This window comes from Leopardus geoffroyi, chromosome B1 (assembly GCF_018350155.1).
Source record: "Leopardus geoffroyi isolate Oge1 chromosome B1, O.geoffroyi_Oge1_pat1.0, whole genome shotgun sequence".
Taxonomy (NCBI): Eukaryota; Metazoa; Chordata; class Mammalia; order Carnivora; family Felidae; genus Leopardus; species Leopardus geoffroyi.
In genome coordinates, this window is record NC_059327.1 from 73,870,228 (window position 1) to 73,891,263 (window position 21,036).

At 41.6% G+C, this 21,036-nt stretch overlaps 1 protein-coding gene across 3 annotated transcripts in view; it reads right to left on the reverse strand.

Moving 5' to 3' along the window:
* TMEM131L (transmembrane 131 like) overlaps window positions 1-21,036 on the reverse strand; it is a 171,620-nt gene that overhangs the window by 144,308 nt on the left and 6,276 nt on the right. For all 3 annotated transcript variants that reach the window (XM_045465287.1, XM_045465278.1, XM_045465267.1), the window contains exon 3: window positions 17,929-17,972. In XM_045465287.1, the coding sequence (XP_045321243.1) occupies window positions 17,929-17,972 (44 nt within the window). The remainder of the gene's footprint in view (window positions 1-17,928; window positions 17,973-21,036) is intronic.

The window sequence follows — 21,036 nt, forward strand, 5'->3', positions numbered from 1 at the left end:
CCATTTCTTTAACTTCCTGTCCCTACTTCTGTCCAGATGTCTGTCTCCTCCTAACCTCAGCCTGCTGCCCCCCCCCCCCGCCCCGCCGCTCTTCCAGTTACCCACTATTGACCCACTTTCTCTTCTGTTCTTTCCACTCTACCCCCATCCCTAACCCAACATTAGATGAAGCCAGAAAAGATGCAAGTAAAAAGAGCTCAACTAAAAACTTGGCTCATAAACACATATTACTTCATGTGTCGCCAAAGTCATGTATTCTCTTAAAACTATATATTCCTTGTGAGTAGAGCCCATATTTATAACCTAGTAGTTAACCAGTATGCTTCAGGGGCTTTCTAGTAACTAGGCAATGCCAGTTTCCTATTACCAGTATATTGCCTTTTAATCACTAATTACAGCAGAATATTCATCTTCCCCGGGTCCACTATGGTAAGTTTGAGATATTTTATGCACAACCTTGAGACTCTGACAATGATTTAGGCAAAGTTTTACACATATTTATTATGTAATATAGATTCACAATAGTTGTTGAAGAGCTCTCCAGTTGAAGTATCATTAATTTGGAAAATGTAATGATTCGGACAAGAGTGAGCAAAAATTCAAATTTTCAACAAGCTCCCTCTATTTTTAATCCAGGTGAACTCAAGAGAAAAATATTTCAGTACTAGGCATTTAATTATTAAGAATTCTCTACAATCAAACCTACGTGTTAATTATAAGTTACCATCATGGATCTTTTCATCAGCCTCCTTGAGCTAAATTATGTATTTTTATAAAAGCCAGTTGTTTTAAATTTTTTAACACTTATTTATTTTTGAGACAGAGAGAGGCAGAGCATGAATGGGGGAGGGGCGGAGAGAGGGGGAGACACAGAATCTGAAGCAGGCTCCAGGCTCTGAGCCATCAGCCCAGAGCCCGATGCGGGGCTCGAACTCACAGACCCCGAGATCGTGACCTGAGTTGAAGTCAGACGCTTAACCGACTGAGCCACCCAGGCACCCCTAAAGCCAGTCGTTTTAATCATCTTTTAGGTCAAAGTTTCCAGAACTCCATACTGCCTTTTCCCAGCTTACATGAATTAACATTTCAATATAGGTAACTACATGGTACTATTCTATCTTGTTTTTCTTGTTCTACTCAGAATAGAAAGAAAATAAAGGAAAAAATGAAAGCAAGTAAGAATTTTCTAATCATTTCAACTGACATAACACCTGTGAATGTGAGAAATTCAAAGTCTGGTGGCTTGATCTCTGGACTCCGGTCTCAGCCCCGATACCTTTCAGTTGCAGCAAGAACTGACACTTTAAGAGGCATGGTTCTCAAGAGTCAAGATAAAATAGAGATAAGCCTATTTTCTCTCTGGAGGTTCCGACGAATTAAGTAAGCTAGAACTTCTAAAAATAACTGGAAATGTTCAATGTTCAATAAATGTTTCTACACCCAGAATCTTGGTTTCATTACCCCCGTTTTCCAGATGAGATCTGTTCTACGACCTTATTCAGAGCAAATGAGAACACACAGCCATGTGCTTTAAACTAAAGAGTGTGGTATGTTAGCAACTGCGTAGAAAACCCAGTCTGGGCGCCTGGGTGGCACAGTCGGTTAAGCATCCGACTTCGGCTCAGGTCATGATCTCGAAGTTCATGAGTTCAAGCCCCGCGTCAGGCTGGGTGCTGACAGCTCAGAGCCTGGAGCCTGTTTCGGATTCTGTGTCTCCCTCTCTCTCTCTGACCCTCCCCCATTCATGCTCTGTCTCTCTCTGTCTCAAAAATAAATAAACGTTAAAAAAATTTTTTTTAAATAAAAAAAAAAAAAAAACCCAGTCTGTGAAAGCATACTTGGTTTTAACAATCAGCATTTTAATTTCTAAATGGAGTTTTTAGGCTACAAAAGGAATACATGCTCAGTATAATAAAACCATAGCAAGAAGAGTTCAGTTCAGGACTTTCCCATATGGTGCTTTTGTACAAATGTGAGTAAGACACCCCCCTCTGGGAAGGATGTGACTCCAGGGGCAGCCTGGCAACTCCATGTGCAGTGGCATGAGGTAAAATGCTCAAGTCAGCCTGTCCCTCTCAGCCCCCCTCCATGAAGGCCAGAACAGACTTAACATTTCAGGGCTTCAATTTCTAAGAAAATTTTAGGTTTCAATGTATATAAAAATTAAAAGCTAGGGGTGCCTGGATGTGGCTCAATCGGTTAAATGGCTGACTTGATTTTGGCTCAGGTCATGATATCTGGATTCGTGAGATCAAGCCTCTCATTGGGCTCTGTGCTGACAGTGCAGAACCTGCTTGAGATTCTCCCTCTCCCTCTCTCTCTCTCCCCCTCCCTTGCTCTTTCTCTCTCAAAAAACAAATAAACTAAAAAAATTTTTTTTAATTAAAAACTAAAGATTTAATTTATTTGCTATAATAAGTACTCAAGTACAGTAAGTCTCTTAATCAGGTTTCTATTTTATGGCAGAAATCACATGTGCCGAGTGCTGCCAAATACATCCAAAACTAGACATTACAAGAAAATACTCCAAAAGTTATATAAATGTAGAAAACTAATATTGTAATAGCTTAAATACCTTTGGATACTAAAAGTCTTTACTTGGAAAACCAAAAGAAACCTTGAAAAAAAAGTACTACGTTGGGGCGCCTGGCTGGCTCAGTCGGAACAGCATGTTACTCTTAATCTCAGGGTCTTGAGTTTGAGCCCCATGCCAGGTGTAGAGACTACTTAAATAAACTTTTTTAAAAAGTATTATGTTAAAAAAATAAATGCACAAACCATACAAATTAGAATAAAATGACTAATGGGAAAAAAATACTTCAAGTTGTCTCTAAACAGACTTACAGGAGTAAAAATGATTTTTACTAACCACCTGAATGATTACAGAGTGACAGAAAATGGACATGGACCATTGAGAAAATAATACAAAACACCGGTGACTTAATTTCATAGGATTATCTACCTGATCAAAATCCCTAAAGATGGGTGTATAGACAAGAAATGCCTGCCATCCAGACTCTAAATTCTCCCTTTCTTCACCAGTTTCCTGTTCCACTTACTTCCTGTCTACTCCTCCTTCTCTTTTATTAGTCAATATTACAGGTGTGCAGGTCTCCTGGAGCACCTCCTTCTCCAGTTTTCCCATTTATCCCCAATTCAAAAGCAGAAATGAAAAGAAAACATATATAACGTGCACTCAAGTGACAGATTTTGAACTCAGCAAGAAACCAGGTTACCTGGTATCTGTGTGTCCATAAACCCTCTTCCATGTGCCACAAACACATTTCAGAACTCACGAGGACCATGCCCATGAAACATCTCTGAACTGGGACATGGTTTTGTAGTGCCTGTTTGGTTTGGATTTAGCCTCATTTTTTTTTTTTTTTTCAATCTAGAATTTCAGTTTCCAATAAGGAGCAACATAACTTTAATGGGCCTTTAAGAAATTTAGGCAATTAGGGATAACCTTCCTCCCTTAATTATGGTCTAAATGTGGTGAGTTAATGAAACCCCTTCCCAACTACCTAAGCATACTTTCAAATTAAAATAAAGCCTGAACTGACTACCCAGGTTAAATGGATTAAAAGATTAAGGCATCGGGAGCCAGTGCTTTCTCCCTCTCTCCCATTTCAACCACAAACCACCCCAGCCCTCTAAGGACTAGAGGAGTCACCGTGAAGGCGCCCAATTACCCACGAATTACACCAACCATAACCAATTTCAAGATCACAGATCAGGCTTTCCCAAAACATGAATCTGCTAATTAAGTTACATGAAAGTCAAACTAACAGGCAATTTGGATGTGACATTCATCCACCTGAAAGCAGACTGATGAGCAAAGTATTAAAAAAGCTCACAATAACAGAGCTACTCCTTACGGTGAACAATATCATACACCTGGCTAATTGCAATTAAAATACATGGAAGCACAAAGGGGCTAATCTTGACCCGAGCATTTCCAGGAAACAGCACCAAACCAATAAACGACCCACAGGGATCTGCTTCAGCTTGTGAGAAAACCCACAAGTACTCATCTGCAAAGTTTAACTGGTAAGGAAACAAGTTTAAGGCACTTACACCCACAAACACAACACTGCGAACATGGCTACAGTCTTAGTAACTGCATTTTTCTGAATTCTAATCAAAGGAGTGTGGTTCAATTTCAAGGCTTTGTCTGTTAAGCTTTAGTATATACTGAAATACTTGTCCATCTTCCCACTCATTTCCCACAAGAAAAAAAAAAATCCAGAAGAGAAAATATTTGTTCCCAATGATCATGTGTAAATAACATAGAGGCATTAAAGGTAGAAAATGATATACTGAAACCCTAACCCACTGTACCTTCTTTATGTACCACATAAAGAATGTGACCTTCTTTAGAAAAAGGGCCTTGCAGACACAGTTAGTTAAGATCAGGCTATAACAGAGTGGGCCTCTTGTATAATTCAACTGGTGTCCCTCTAAGAAGACGGCCACATGAAGACATGGAGAGACACGGGGAGAATGTTGTGTGATGACAAAGGCAGAGACTAGAATGACATAGCTACAAGCCAAGGAACCCCAAAGGTTACCAGCAAGCCAGCAGAAGCAAAGAGGCAAGGAAGATTCTCCAACAGGTTTCAGAGGGAATGTGGTCCTGACACCTTGCTTTCAGACTTCTAGCCTCCCGAGCTGAGAGAGAATAAATTTCTGTTGTTTTAAGCCACCCAGTTTGGAGTACTTTGTTATGGCAGCCCTAGGAAAAGGGAAAACACTGCACTTGAACTTGGGTTTCTTCCTCTTGCATTTCTCCATCCTGCCCCCTCAGCTGGCAAATACTCCCACTGCACCATCAAAGAACTGCAGGGAATCCCCAGTCTGTGGTTTGGTTGGGGAAGCTCTCTCTCTCTTAAAGTGTCACATGACAGGCCAAACTATCTGGGCCCTTGTTCCGACTTTCTTCCTTCTTTCCAGCTCCCACCCTGAGCACCATCCTGCTCCTGTCCAAGCATCCGTGACCCAGGTGGGGGTGGGGGGCGTCCAGGCAGGATGGGGAAGTTCCCTTCCCTGTGGGCGGTGCCTGTTCTGCTTCCGCCCACCCCAGTTTCTCACAGAATTTTTAGAACACTTCTTTCAGTTTTTACTTAAGTAATATCCTTCCTCACGCCCCAACACCCCCGCCCCCCACTACAGACTCACACACTCTCACTCTCTCACACACACAGCCACGTGCCCAGAGGGAGCTGGGCCAGGAGGCAGATCTGAATACACACACCACCCTGTACTGTGACTGGCCTCTCCCATCCAATAACTGAGACTTTTTGTTACTGGGCCAAGGTTTTCTGCCAGACTCACTTCCCTTATAATGAATGAATTATCCCCGAGAAAGTTCCTCAGTTCTCCCCTGGAAGCTGACCTGCAGTGGCCTAACCCACCTGTTTACCAGGCGTGCCAGGCCACGGCAGACCCCCAACGGGTAGGCACTAAAGCTCAACCTGCAACTCCACCCTTACTTAGCCCCATAACCATGACAGAGCTCTTGTAGAAAAATTAGAGCAACTGGCTGAAACTTGATAGCATCTGAAAAGAATATGTATATACCCTAAGTTTGCTAAACTCTTGGGCCAGTGACAGTGAGCAGCGCTGGGGAAAAAAAAAAAAAAAAAAAGCAACTGTCTCCCAACTTCCAACCCAATGTTTTACCAACAAGACCATTTCTGCTGTTAATTATTTAATCTTCAACCAAAGTGAATTTTGACATGTTCTTCCTCAGATGCCTTACCCTGGACCAATGGATCTCAAACTTGAACATGCATCAGAATCACCTGGAGGGCTTGTTAAAACAGATCACAGGCCCCTCCCCTGGAGCTTCCGATTCAGTAAGCCCGGGGTGGGCTCTGAGAACCGGTCTAACAGGTTCCCAGGCGGTGCTGATTCTGCTGGTCCCGGGACTATTCTTTGGAGAAAACACTGCCCTAGACTTGTCCTTCCTCACTCAGAACAAGCCCTGAGCTGGGCTCAACAGGCACTGCTGCTGGCCTTCCCACTGTCCATCCCCTTCTCCCACACAGGTACAGCCCCCGAGTGGTCAGTAAGCGCCACTCCCTGGCAGCTGGGTGAACTCCCCTGCAAAGCAAACTGGGTAGTCCCATCGGTCCCTAAGCCAGGAGTAGTTCCAGGTGACTTTGGACCATTTTTGACCTGGGAAATGTAAGGGGAGGTGTGCTGAGGGGCGCTCCTGAGAAAGAGACACAGGATGAAGGTTCTTTTAACCTGCCTTTGGTTGTTCCAGTGGGAGGACACCAGGCAGCGAGGCCTCAGTCCTCCTGCAACCTTGAAGGGAGCTGGGCAGCACACTGAGCCTGCTGAACAGAGAGTTGGAAGGACCCGGGTGCCTGGTGCTGACGCTCACCTGATGAGTAAACCAGCCCAGAACCACCCAGCCTCCGGGCTTCTTGTGATATAACACGTCCTTCATTGTTTGAACTGGTTGAGTCAGGGTTTTCTGTTATTTGAAGCTGAAAATATCTAATCGCAAAGCAAAGCAAACAGGGTAATATGTCCATCCAAGAACTAAAGACAACCTCTGAGGACACGTTACAGTGGTATGTGTTCCACAAAGTAACCCTAAAATTCTGGATTTAGATTTTCCAGTTATTTCATCAAAAGCTATGCAACCCAGTATCAGGGGATGAGCAACACTTAGAAGAGAAAACGAAAGAAGCTCTCTAGGACATAGTGAAGTGTTACTACACTGAAGTCCCAACTCTCGGTCTTTCTTACAAAACCATGCTCATTTTCTTCAGGGGATTGCTAGGAACCATAGAATACCAAAGAATTCAGAATTCTTACTGAAGAATTCAGTTGCTTCCACATACCAATCTTAGATTTGGTCTCTTTCTACACAGAGCAGGCTAATTGGGAAAATGGTTTTCTATTTTCCGTATCACTTTAGATAAAAGGTAGACAACAAGTAGATCTAGAGAGAGGACACCTCGGACTGTGTGCCTGTTCTGCCCCTTCATAGCCCTGTAATCTTAAACTGTTTTACCTTTTTGAACCTGTTTCCTCATCTACAAAATGGGAATCCCTGATTACCTAAGGACGATGCATATAAAAATACTCTGTAAACTATGAAGTATAATACAAGGGCAACTACTTCAATCTAATTTTTAATGGATTGACTGGATTAGCATGGCCTGACTTTCAGAGATATAGACCAGTCGTGATCCCAGAGGAATTACCTCACCGAAACTTCATACGACATACATCTGTCATAGCAATCAACTGGGACAATGGATTGTTATTCAAACTGGACTTCACCTATTATCAATAATTTAGTGGCAGCTAAAGGAGCCCAACATCCACAAAGCGGTACAACCCTAAAAGTCAACAATGTACAAGGCATAACATCAATATGAATTATTTACTATGTACATTTTCACAATGCTCAATGTAAGAGGCACACACAATGTCTTTGCTTTTACTGACGCTGTTCTCCAGGAACGACCTCAAATGCAGTAGTGGGTTTCTTTGGATATTTCACAGGTGGCAATTCATCTTTCCTATAGAAGTTTAGTTTTGGGGGGGATAGGGGATTAATATTTTTCGAAGTTTAAAAAATTACTGAAATACAGTTGGCATATGTTATATTAGTGTCAGATGTACAACACAGTGACTTGACAATTCTATACATTACTCAGTACTCATCACCATAAGTACAGTCACCACCTGTCATCATACAGTATTATCACAATATTATTGACTTTATTCCCTGTGCTATAGTTTTCATCTCCATGACTTATTTTATAACTCAAAGTTTGTACCTCTTAATCCCTCTCACCTATTTCATCCATCTCCCCACCCACCTCCCCTCTGGCAAACACCTGTTTGTTCTCTGTAATTAAGAGTCTGGTTTTCTCATTTGTTCATTTGGTTTTTTTTGATTCCACGTGTAAGAGAAATCACGTGTAAGAGACATGTTATTTGTCTTTCTGTTTGGTTTCTTTCACTTAGTATAATACCTTCTAGATTCTTCCATGTCACATATGGGAAGATTCCACTCTTTTTTATGGCTACACAATATTCCATCACCTCTTCTTTATCTACTCTTCTATCAACGGACACTTGGATTGCTTCTATATCCTGGCTACTATAAATAACACTGCAACAAACATAGGGATATATGTATCTTTTCAAATTAGTGTTTTCCATTTTCTTGGGTAAATATCCAGTACTGGAATTACTGGATCATATAGTATTTAATTTTAATTTTTTGAGGAACCTTCATATTGTTTTCCACAGTGGCTGCACCAGTTTACATTCCCATCAACAGTGCATGAGGATTCCTTTTTCTCCACATCCTTACCAACACTTGTTGTTTCTTATGTTTTTTTATTTTAACCATTGGGACAGGTGTAAGGTGGATCCTATTATGGTTTTGTTTTCCATTTTCCTGATGATGAGTGATGTCGAGCATCTTTTCATGTGTCTGTTGGTCATCTGTGTATCTTTGGAGAAATTTCTGTTCATGTCTTCTGCCCATTTTTTATTGGATTATTCATTTTGGAGGTGTGGGTTGTATAAGTTCTTTATATATTTTGGATACTAACCCTTTATTAGATCTATCATTTGCAAATATCTTCTCCCATTCCGTAGGTTGCCTTTTTGTTTTGGTCACGGTTCTTCTTTGCTGCGCAGAAGCTTTTTAATTTGGTATAGTCCCTATAGTTTATTAATAGATGAGTTTAGTTTTAGCCCAACAACCACATGCCATCTAGAGCCACGTCTTCTGATTGAAATATATGAACAAACTGGTTAAAAATAAAAGGAATTGGTGTGAGGGAAAAAGCAAGTATGATGCTAAAACCATGTTTCTCAAACTGGGATATGTATGTGTGTAGTAGAGAAAATAATGCCATGAGGTAAATATGGCTATCTTCCTGAAACAAACATTTTACTAAAAAATTTTTGGAGGGAACAAAGGAACAATCAGTGAGTAATTTTTAAATAACTTCAAAAAAATTAAATAACTTCAAATTCTCAATAAATTAAAATTTTTTTCCGAAGAATTTTCATGTTCATAGCAAATTTTTAAAAACTATATCCCCACTACTTGGGGGAAAACATGGGGAAAGACTACAATAAACAAGTAAGACTTCCCTTGTATCATTATAAATTAGTTGCAAAGACAATTCAAAAACAATGGTTCTGAAAAACATCTTTATTGAGCACAACATCTGTGAAATACCGTCCAGATTTCCACAGTTAATTATTTGTAAAGCGGCAACATTCTTTTGTTACATTTATTGGAGGAGGGGTGGGAATCACTATTACTCTAGAGTCATATTTCACATGTGGAAGACTGTAACAACAAACGAATAATTTGATGACAATTCATTTAAAATTAGAGTAACAAGCTCCTGGGAGACCCCATTATCTTAACACTTGTGTTCCTAGACAGAGAATACTGCCTTGGGAAATTATATTTCTGTTCTGAACCTTGAAACCCCAAGCTTTGCCGCCCTCTTAAGCAGTAAGAAGTTTGGCGTCACAACACATCCAGAATGCCTTTGTAGAATTAATCAATACTGCTGCCAATATATTGGGATCCATCTAAAAGGACTTTTATTTTTCATCACCCCATCAAGATGAATGGGTTAAAGAGTAACCCAAAGCACAATTCTCACTACATAAAAGAAGCCCAAGACAATCACAATGTCAGCTCATCTCTAACTCTGTCGCTATAAGCTTTCTTGAAGAAAGAAGTTGAGTTCCCAATGGCAAAACACTCAAGTCTCTCTCTTCCTCATGGTGGTACCTTCGCTCTGGCCTGAAATAAGCCCCTTATAAATCTTCTATGTACTTTTTAGTAACCACATTGTCATTCCAACAGCTAGGCTGGTGAATCTGCCTAGCTCTTACTGCAGGATGCACACCTGACTGAACAGACTCCACAGAGTTAGGTTACTGTTAAATGTTTGCGACAGGTAGCAATAATCAGACAAGCCACCCAGTGGCATATGGAATGAAGCCAGCCAAGAGTCAGCCTTTGAATGCTGAATTAAGGCCCTTGTCCTAAAGCAATCCTTCCTAAAGTAATGAACGAACACCAAGTTTCCGGCACTGGATATGCCATGTTTACGGGCCATACCCAGGCTCTCCAGACTTCAACTCCACTTTATTGTTTCAGGAATGTGAACATTAATGAAATGTTTTGTTTATTTTTATTCTAGACTAACTCTTCAAAATACACCTGGAATTATTAAAATTGGTTCAAATATCTTTTTTGATATAAAGATATAAATTAGCACAAGCCTGATCACTCTGGAGTCTGTAAGATAAATCTAGGGAAAATAATAATTTTTTTAGAGGAAGCAATAATTTCAATGCAAATCTGAATTTGGATACTGATCCTATTAGACTATTTTTCTAATTCCACTTGAGGGCTAAATAATTATATAAATAAGTTTCAAAAGTTTTGCTAAAAATTTCACAACCTAAAAAAAAACAAACAAGGTTTTTGTGACTTGAAAACAATTTTAATATATGCCAAGGACCCTGTTTAAAACCTTGTATTCTAAGGATATCTAAATTATGAGATCTATTACAGTCAAAGAAAATACACTTTACACTGTTATGGCCATGAAGATGACCACTAAATGCATTCATTCCACAACCCTCCCAGGGCCCACATGACCGTGTAGAAGGTGTCACAGGGCACACAGAGATAGAGCTAATCACCCATTCTCTTTAAAAAAAACACACCAACTGCAAAACCTAATTTAAAAACCACAACCTCTAATACTAATACCAGTCCTTGGACTTCAATGGCAAATATAACTTGTGGGCTTGGATATGAAGAACATGTGGAACATTACAAGCAATCAATCTAAAAGACTTAAATTTAAAAATAGGAGCTTACATCCCTTCATTTGGCAGGTCTTCACCCAAGTGTTAGTTAGGTACTAGGTTAGGTGCTGAGGAATCAGTCAAATGAGACTCAGGACAATCCTGGGACAGGCAATTTTAAAACAGGGATGAGCCCTGTGCTAGGAGAAGTGTCATCGTGTGCCATGTGGAGTCGGTCATGTGGGCAGGTTAGCCAGAGAAAAGAGAGAGAGCTCGAGCCCAAGTGCAAGAGGGGAAGTGAGAAGCAGGAGCAGGAAGACTGAAGAGGTGAGCAGGGCCTAGATCACACAAGGCCTTCTACACCATGCTCAGGTCTTCTGCACTTCATCACGAAGGTAAGGTTGTTTGCAAGAGGAATGGTAGGAAAGGATGTATGACTTGGATACATTATGCAGGGAGGAAGACGAAGAACGGACCTGGGTAGCTACAAAATGGAGGCAGCAGACCATCTCAAGAAGATGCAGCCATACCTGATGATCAACTACTAGGTGGGGACTATGAAGGAGTCCGGGTGGGGGGGGGGGCCCATCCTGGTTTCTGGCTTATGTAAATGAACGCACGGTGCAGCAGTGGGGGAAGGGCTGAGAAGGACCCGAGCCCAAGAGCTCAGTTCCAGACACACTAGGTTAGCAGCACCTGAAAGCTAAAGGGAGCTCTCTGTGGGCAACTGGGCAGGTGAGACCCCTGGCTCGAAGGTACAATCTAAGTGCAAGTTCTTTCTACATACAGACCCAAGAGAACAGGTGAGATCACCTGGGGAAACGGCAGAGGGAAAAAGAAGCAGGTCCACAAGGGAACCCTGAGGAGGCATACAAAGGTTAAAAAGCTATGATCCTGTCAACAGGTTAGGAACTTTGGGGTTGTGCTGGAAACACAGCTTTCAACTTCTAAAGGAGAACAAAGAAAAGTGAAAAGCAGTTCCATTCCCTGTGAGGGCTCTGAAATCCCCTTGACTGCCAAAAGAAGTTTCCCTAATGATTAAGTCGTTTTTGTCTGCAATTATATCTTTCAGTATGTTGCTGAAAGGTTAACAAGACTTTCTGCACGTTCTGACTTTGAGAATCTGCCTTTAACTGATGTTAAACTACTTCAGGAGAACACATTTTGCTGCTGTTACTGATCATATAGAAACACATTAAAAACACACAACACAATGACAACTTCCGCAGACGCTGTACCTGACCAGTCGGTACTGAGGATTTTTATATAACCGTTTTTAGAAGCTGACGTACTATACTGTTCACCTCGGCGATGCTCACACTTTTCACATTCTAACAAATTATACCCCAACAAGGCTTATGGGAGCTGTGTACAGAGCCAGACAACCTTCCCAGAGAGCATTCAATTCCAGCAAGAGCTGAAGTCCAGTCTCACTTGCTCTCATTGCTTGAGTCCCAACCGCAACCTCTCTCTCTCCGCAAAGAAACTGATTACTGCTGATATTTGAGAACACCCCGGAGAAAAATGGGGACGCAGAGGCAAGAGGCAAGAAAGTCTTTCAAATATTGCTTTTCTGGCATTCAACCAAATATAATTACATAGCATTCATAGAAGATTAAGTCAAGTTAATACAAACAAAATCTTCAGTGAGGCCAATTTCCCTGAAAGCTTTCCCAAACTGTGTTTGAGATCATAGGCTGGCTACTCCAGAACCCTCCGCCCCAGGATTAATGGTGGTCTACTTCGGGCCCTGCCCTGGGCCATCTGGAGAGTGAGACACAGAGCCCTCCTCCTCTATCTAGATTCTCACCAGGGACAGATGTCAGTGCCACCTACACTTTTCTTGGGACATCTGGAGACTCTATTTTATGGTCAAATCTCTCTTGAATCTCTCTTCTCTCTTGAGTCCCAAGAAAGACTCCTCTATGTGAGTGCTCTCAGAGACGAGGCATTCATGTTGTAGAATTCATAAGTACTGACTCTACTGACTTCAAGTCCAACTTAATATCATTGAGAATTGGCCTTGTGGGGTAGTAATTAAAACAAAAATCTCAAAAGTGTTTGAAAAATGTGTAAAGAGGTAGTAATAACTTCATAAATAAGATTTAGGATAAGGAACATTAACCTAGCAGAGCAAATCAAATATTAGATTATAACCCAAGTATAAATTAATATCCGTAAGTCCATACTGATATAAATGACTGAATAAATGAGAGAAAATAAGCAAATTTCCCATAAAGAAGAAGTCCAAATAATTTATGCAGGTGGAGCTTAATTCCATTTAATGACTTATCTCCAAAGAGTGTAGCATGGAAAGATGGAAAGAAAAGAGTTAGCCAGGTGATTAAGGTCAACATCAAAGTGATAAGCCATGCTGATAGCAGATATCCTCAATATGTGATGAGAATACCAATGTATAGCTGTGGCCTTCCTCCCCAAAACGCATAATAACCCCAGTCTAACAAAGAGGAAAAACATCAGGCAACCCCAAACCGAGGGATATTTTACAAAATACCTGAGCAGTACTCCTCCAAACTGTTAAGATTTCAAAAACAAGGGAGGTCTGACAAACTGTCACAATCAAGAGGTCCTAAGGAGACATGACAACTAAAAGTAATGTGGGATCCTGGACAGAGAAATGACACCAGGGAAAAATTTGTGATGTTCAAATAGGGCAGAGTTTAGTTCATGGTAACGTACCAATGCTGGTTTCTTAGTTGTGACAAACGTGCCACAGTAATGGATGATGTTAACTGTAGGATAAACTGCATGAGGGGTATATAGGAATACTCTGTACCATCTTTACAGCTTTTCTGTAAATCTAAATCTATCCTAAAGCCAAAGGTCTGTTTTAACTGTAGCAAGACATTATATGAGCTTTGGAGGTATTAAATTTTTCATTAAAAAAAATTCCCAGGGGCACCTGGCTGGCTCAGTTAAGCGTCCAACTCTTAATCTCAGCTCAGGTCATGATCTCACAGTTCAGGAGATCGAGCCCCACGTCAGGCTTTGCACTGGCAGCACAGAGCCTGCTTGGAATTCTCTCTCCATCTCTCTGCCCCTCCTCCGCTCTCTCCCTCTCAAAGTAAATAAACTTAAAAAAAATTTCCAACTGTGCAGTAAAGGTAAGTGAATACTAAGTACTTAGGTGACTCATTTACATACCACATGACATCACACTTACAGAGGGAATTCTTGCCAAGGACTCCAGAACCTACATTTTCAGAAAATCGACACAAAGTTTTCTAATAGCACCATCCAACCCATGTCGTGATGTTATCTTTACACATAAGGAACAAATTCTAAGCAAAAAAAAAAAAAAAAAAAAAAAAAAAGACCAGAAGAAACAAAGAGGAAGAGGTTTGGAAGTTTGGAAGTCAAGTTAAAAGGAAGGCAACTATGGATAATATGACAGCAAAATACTAGAATATTTTATATCGAGAAGATTAAAATATATAAATCAGGGCTGATCAAAATGTGAATCCTGATTAAGAAATTTTTTAATCAATCCAGTCGTGGCAAACAGCATTTTTTTTTCCATGAAATAAGATGGACTAAAAAATTCTATGGATTGGGGCGCCTGGGTGGCGCAGTCGGTTAAGCGTCCGACTTCAGCCAGGTCACGATCTCGCGGTCCGTGAGTTCGAGCCCCGCGTCAGGCTCTGGGCTGATGGCTCAGAGCCTGGAGCCTGTTTCCGATTCTGTGTCTCCCTCTCTCTCTGCCCCTCCCCCGTTCATGCTCTGTCTCTCTCTGTCCCAAAAATAAATAAATGTTGAAAAAAAAAAAAAATTCTATGGATGGATAGTAGTGATTGGTTGCACAACAATGTGAAAGTACTGAAGGCCACAGAACTGACATTTAAAAATGGTTAAAATGGGGGATGCCTGGATGGGTCAGTTGGTTGACCGTCCGACTTCAGCTCAGGTCACGGTCTCATGGTTTTCAAGTTCGAGCCCCACGTCCAGCTCACTGCTGTCAGTGCAAAGCCTGTTTTGGATCCTCTGTCCCCCTCTCTCTCTCTCTGCCCCTCCCCTGCTCATTCTCTCTCTCTCTGTCTCTCAAAAATAAATTTTAAAAAATGGTTAAAATGGTAAGTGTAATGTATATTTTATCACAGTAAAAAAATTTAAAATAGAAAAGAGTATGTCCTAGGTAGTAAAGGTAAGCACTATTTGATAAATAAACTATGTGCATACACATTCATACATCCACATATATGCCTATGGGCAGGTAGGTAATCTTGATATAAAATGCATCTCTTACCATGAGTCACTGTCAAAAAGCCCGAAAGCCACTGTTCTAAATCACTGCTACAATTCTCTCTCCCCACACACCCTCACAGCAAACTGACACTGTGTCAAAAGACCAACAGGGATAAAATCTACTAATACCTTAAAGTCTGACAGAAAACTGACGAAAAGAAACCAGTTCCCAGTGAGAGGAAAGGAGAGAACCGAAGCAATCTACAAAAGAGGAGAATAAAGGCTAAGGCCCGAGCAACAGGCTGGATGCACCCACCCCCGGAGATGCTGCCCAGGCCTTCCATGCTCCGGACTCACAGCATCAACTGCCTCCCTGCCATCTCCAGACTTGTCATACCAAGTCTGACATTCCAATGAGACAACCAACCAGAGTTCCTGATTTCCCTCCCCCTAATTCCTTTCCCATCCCTCCAGATGCTCAAGCCAAATTTTAGAAGCCCTCCATGACATACTTATCTTTCCCTCACTCTCCACCACTGACAGAGCAATGAATCTGTTCCACTCCCAAAATTCATCTCAGAACTTTCCACGTCCCTTCATTGCCACTCCCACCAGCCTCGTCTGAACAACTGCCAGCATCCTGCACCTTTTCTTAATTCCGCGCACTCTAACAGAGGATTGTGACAAACTCTGAACTCTGCCCCATATATTTATCCTCCATTTAAAATTTTATACAATGAATTTAAATGGTCACAAAGAATGTAATCGCTGGTATATTATAAATGATGGCATCTTTAATAAACTCACAATCACTTCTTAAAATATATTCAACGGAATCTAAATACCACTGCAATGAAATCCATCATCATCCATTTTTTTAAGTAATCTCTACACCCAACGTGGGCCTCAAACTCATGACCCCAAGATCAAGAGTCACACGCTCTACCAACTGAGCCAGCCAGGAGCCCTATCATCGCCCATTTTTTAAAAACACATCTATAAGCATTCCTGAATAGCTGGATATTCCCTCCGAGGATTTTAACCTAATACATACATCTTTATGTTCAAATACTTGTGCAACAAAACTATGGGTATACACTGAAATAGGCTTTTTAAAAAACATTCCTGTGACCACAGGGTTCAAGTGTTAAATATTTTTTTCTTCTGAACTGAGTTACCATTACAATTTTTACTAGTACAAAACTGATCAACAAATTTTATAAATTTTGATAGGAATTAAACATAAAGAGACAAATTTACTGAAAATGCATCCTTTAATGAAATGGATGAGTGTCTTACCCCCTATCATTGGTTCATGTAAATATTATATTTAATATAAGCACTGAAAAAGCTTGTTTACATAAACAGATGTGAATGGAAGGAGCATTGTTATAGCACTGTCCCTACATTCTCTAAACACCCTCAGTGTTTATCCAAAAATCACAGTGATCTATGATTAAAAATAACTTTTGGGGCACCTGGGGCACTCAGTTGGCTAAGTGTCCGACTTCGGCTCAGGTCATGATCTTGGGGCTTGTGGGTTCGAGCCCCACCTTGGGCTCTGTACTGACAGCTCGGAGCCTGGGGCCTGCTTCAGATTCTGTGTCTCCTTGTCTCTCTTCCCTCCCCCACTCATACTCTTTCTGTCTCTCTCTCTCAAAAATAAACATTAAAAAAAAAAATTTTTGATCATCTATCAACTGCCAATTTGATTATGTCCTTAAATTTTGTTGAAAGATTCAAAAGCCACCAGAGCTACAAAAGAATTTGTCATCTAATCAGAGTTAACTGCTTCTCCTAACCAATATCAGCATTTCAAAGCCACACCTCTGATTGCCCAAGATGAAGTACTCATAAGACTGGGGCTGGGTGAGAAGTATGCCTTTCTTTTGTAAAGTGGAGAAGTGAGATTACAAAAGAAGAGGTGAAAAAGGATAACTCACAACCTCAGATCAATTTCAGGAGACTATAGGACAGTGGGATCTAAAAGCTGATTCCCTGGAAGTTATCCCTGTGCCCAGGTACCACTTAGAGTCTCCATGCACCTCCAAGGGACCAGACATCTCAGTTTGACAAGTGACCGAGACTGTACCATGACCAAAGTATTCTCTTAAAAATGTAGTTTACACCTTTCAATTTGCTAGCCCCTGCTTTAAATCCTTCAACAAACCATACCACCCTTAAAAAAACAAAACCCAACCTCCTTAATGTGTTTTGTAGGGTCCTACCTCACCTCACTATCCCACAAACCACCCAGGCCTTCTCCAAGTTCCTGGAATGCTGCCAGTGCTTCCTACCTCAGGGCCTTTGCACCTGCCATTTCCACTGCCTATGGTACGTTCCCTCTGTTTGCTGCACATTCCTCCACATCCTCCAGACTTCAGCTTAAATGTAACCTCCTACGAGGGGCCTCACCTGACCACCCCTTCTTCTTCATTATACTATAGCAATCTAATTCTTGGTAGTTATAATAGCAATATTTTGTTTTATTTACAGTGATGTCTAACTACACCACTATATGCAACACAGGTTTTGTTCACTGTTTTATGCCCAGCACCCAGCTCTGTGCCTGATGCTCAACAGATATTTGTGAGCAAGAGGACAGCATAAGCATGCCACGAAAAATGTGAAGTTGAGAGTGCATGTGAGAGTGTGTGTGGGGTGGGGGTGGGGAGGGCAGGGGGGTATTTCTAACAGCTTTCTATACAACCTTATTTTAAAACAAAGTCATATGAATTATCAGAGAGTACAGATACCCCAAATGCCAAAGAAAAAGGTATATTACAGATATGTCAAACACATAAATATAGCTGTACATATACCAAGACTTTGACAGCATCCAAAGTGAGCAGCAATATTCAGCATGCAGGTATTTGCTCCTGTTGTTTTTCTTACCTCTGCTCTTGAGAATGTTCCTCCATATCCTCTTCAGAATCACCCTATTGATAAAAGAACATGGTTTAACAGTTATTTCAAAATAACACAAAAATCTCCAAAAGAAACAGTTCTTCAAATTAAACACAGGTAATAACCTTGTAACGAATATCTAAAAACAGTGCCTGATACACAGCAGGCATTCAGTATCTACTGAAAGAATAACACTAGTAATGACACCACTAAAAGCCATAAACAGCCAAGTGATCCCTTAGATATTTTAAGTAAAGATCCTCATTTAAAACCACAACCTACATAATCTCAAAATTAGTTTGACATCTCTTCTCTCCAAGAGCCTTTTAACATTTAAGTTACACAGGGGCACCTGGGTGGGTCAGTCGGTTAAGCGTCTGACTTCGGCTCAGGTCATGATCTCACAGTTTGTGAGTTCGAGCCCCACATCAGGCTCTGTGCTGACAGCTCAGAGCCTGGAGCCTGCTTCAGATTCTGTCTCCCTCTCTCTCTCTGCCCCTCCCCTGCTCATGCTCTGTCTCTCTCTCTCTCAAAAATAAATAAACATTTAAAAAAAAAAAAACATTTAAGTTACACAAAAGTCACACAAAATAAAGTTTAACAGTATAGGAAATGGATCAGTTAGCTCACAATCCCCCAAATGGATATCCGACGTATTTTGACATCAGCATAAAAAAGGCTGATCAATTTTATAAATAGTATAAACATCACACTCAAAAGCACTTCCAAAATCCTCTCCCAGACTTACCAGGCTAAAATCTAACTACATGTCATATAACAAGAGGGTAAAAAGAAAAGGCACGTGAAACCAAAACACAAGGGCAGATCGGATTAGATACTACATGTAATCTGCCTGACGGACTCGATCTTGATCATTCTTTCCCGAAGCTCACCATTGCTGGCTTCAGGAATACCAAGCCTTCCTGGTCCTCCAGCTTCTCTCTAACCCTTGACTCTCGGCACTTACTGCCTCATTGCCCTCTTCCTCCCTGTCACTGCCAGTCCTCCTGGGCCCAGACTCCCTACACCAATTCGAACCATAGGGCCCAACTCCCCAGTGCCAGCCCCCATGCCTCATTCAATCACACGTGTGGATACTCAGGGAATGCCTATCTTTCCCGAGAGCAAGACTCCTGAGATTCTGGTGAGCACTGCACCAAGCCATGGCCAACAGATGGCAAATACTCCACAATACTTGGAGGATGGATTCATTTACAGCTTCAGCCCTACTGGCAAATGCCTCCAGGACATATGCATTTTGTCTCCCCAGAAATAGTTACAACCAACACTTACTTATCAACATCAGGGGCCCCTGCCAAGTGGTTTCTGTTCTAACGCGCCTCTTTCTGTCAAGGATACCAACATCCTCCTTGACTCATGGCAAACCTTAAGGTCATCTTACACTGCTCTCCTTCCTTCGCCTCCAGGCATAAAGACCTACCCACTCATCTGAAATAGGGTACAGACCTGTCCTTTCTTCTCCATCCCTTCTGCCAGCAAATCAGCCCATACTATCAGCACCCCAGGCCTCCATTACTACCACACACAGGGCTTCTTCCTCTGTTTAAGACTGCTGCCTCCAGGGGCGCCTGGGTGGCTCAGTCAGTGAAGCGTCCGATTTCAGCTCAGGTCATGATCTCATAGTCCATGGGTTTGAGCCCTGCGTCAGGCTCTGTGCTGACAGTTTGGATCCTGGAGCCTGCTTCAGATTCTGTGTCTCCCTCTCTCTGCCCCTCCCCCACTCTCTCCCTCTGTGTCTCTCTCTCTCTCCCTCCCTCTCAAAATAATAAATAAAAACATTACGAAAAAAAGAACAAAAAACAAAAAACAAAAAACAGACTGCTGTCTCCAACCCATCCCGTGTGCCACTGCAAGACCAATTTTCTTCAACATCAATCATGACTTACCACCCGCATGGTATGGACCCAGCATCCAATGTCATTGCGTTAATCTCTGCTCGAGAGCCTTCCACGACTCCCTAACTGCTAGTCAGATGTACTCCAAGCTCCTTAACCTGTAACTGAGCAACTGTCAATTGACTTTGCCATAGCCATCTCAATCTCTATAGCCACACTTCATCAAGCGCTCTGGGCTCCAATTTAAAGCATCAACTTTAAAAACACTGAACTGTCACCCATGTAAGGGTCTAGACAAGGCCCCATTCACACCTTTGCTAACGCAGCTCTCCAAGTGCCCTCCCACCCTTAAGCTTTAACAGGCCCCTCCAATACACACTGTTCTTCCTCTCTCCTCTCAGTTCCTACATTTCAGCACTTGAATGTTATCTCAGGGTATTACCAGCCTTATCTCCCCAACACCACCAGGCTCTCAAAGGGCAGGAACCAAATCCCGTAATTCCCCCACCCCATCCTTTAGCAGTGCCTCAGGGCCCTTGCACTAGCTATTCTAAATCTCCCACTGCTTTCAAGGGTTGGTTCAAACGTCAAATATATCCCTTCTCAAAGGGATCTACCTTGACTTAAATTAAAACTCCAGTTCCCATCACCTGAATCTTCTCCAGTCTGCCACCACAAAGCACTGATGCCTTCCTAACAGACTAAATAAGTGACAATTTATTCTACTCCTTATTTACTATCTATATGCCTCCTGTAGACTGGAAGCTCCACAAGGGCGGTAGTTTTTGTTCAACGTGACACCCACAGCACATAGACCAGTGCTTGGCCCACAGTACGCACTCAACAAACGTCTGCAGAGCTAAGTACCGTCTAGCTGGTTCTTAAATGCTAATGGATATATACCTTACACCTGCTGGAATGGCCATTATCAAAAAGACAAGAAATAAAAACTGTTGGTGAGGATGTGGAGAAAAGAGAACCCTCCTGCTCTGTTGGTGGGAATGCCAACTGGTGCAGCCACTGTGGAGAACCGGATGGAAATTGCTCAAAAAATTAAAAATTGATCTAACAATTGCCCTTCTGGGTATTGATCTGAAGAAAACGGAAACACTAATTTGAAAAAGTATCTATACCCAACAGCATTATTTACAATAGCCAAGACATGTAAACATCTATCCATTGATAGATGAATGGATAATGATGTGGTGGTTTGTGTGTGTATGCAGATATATGTGTACAT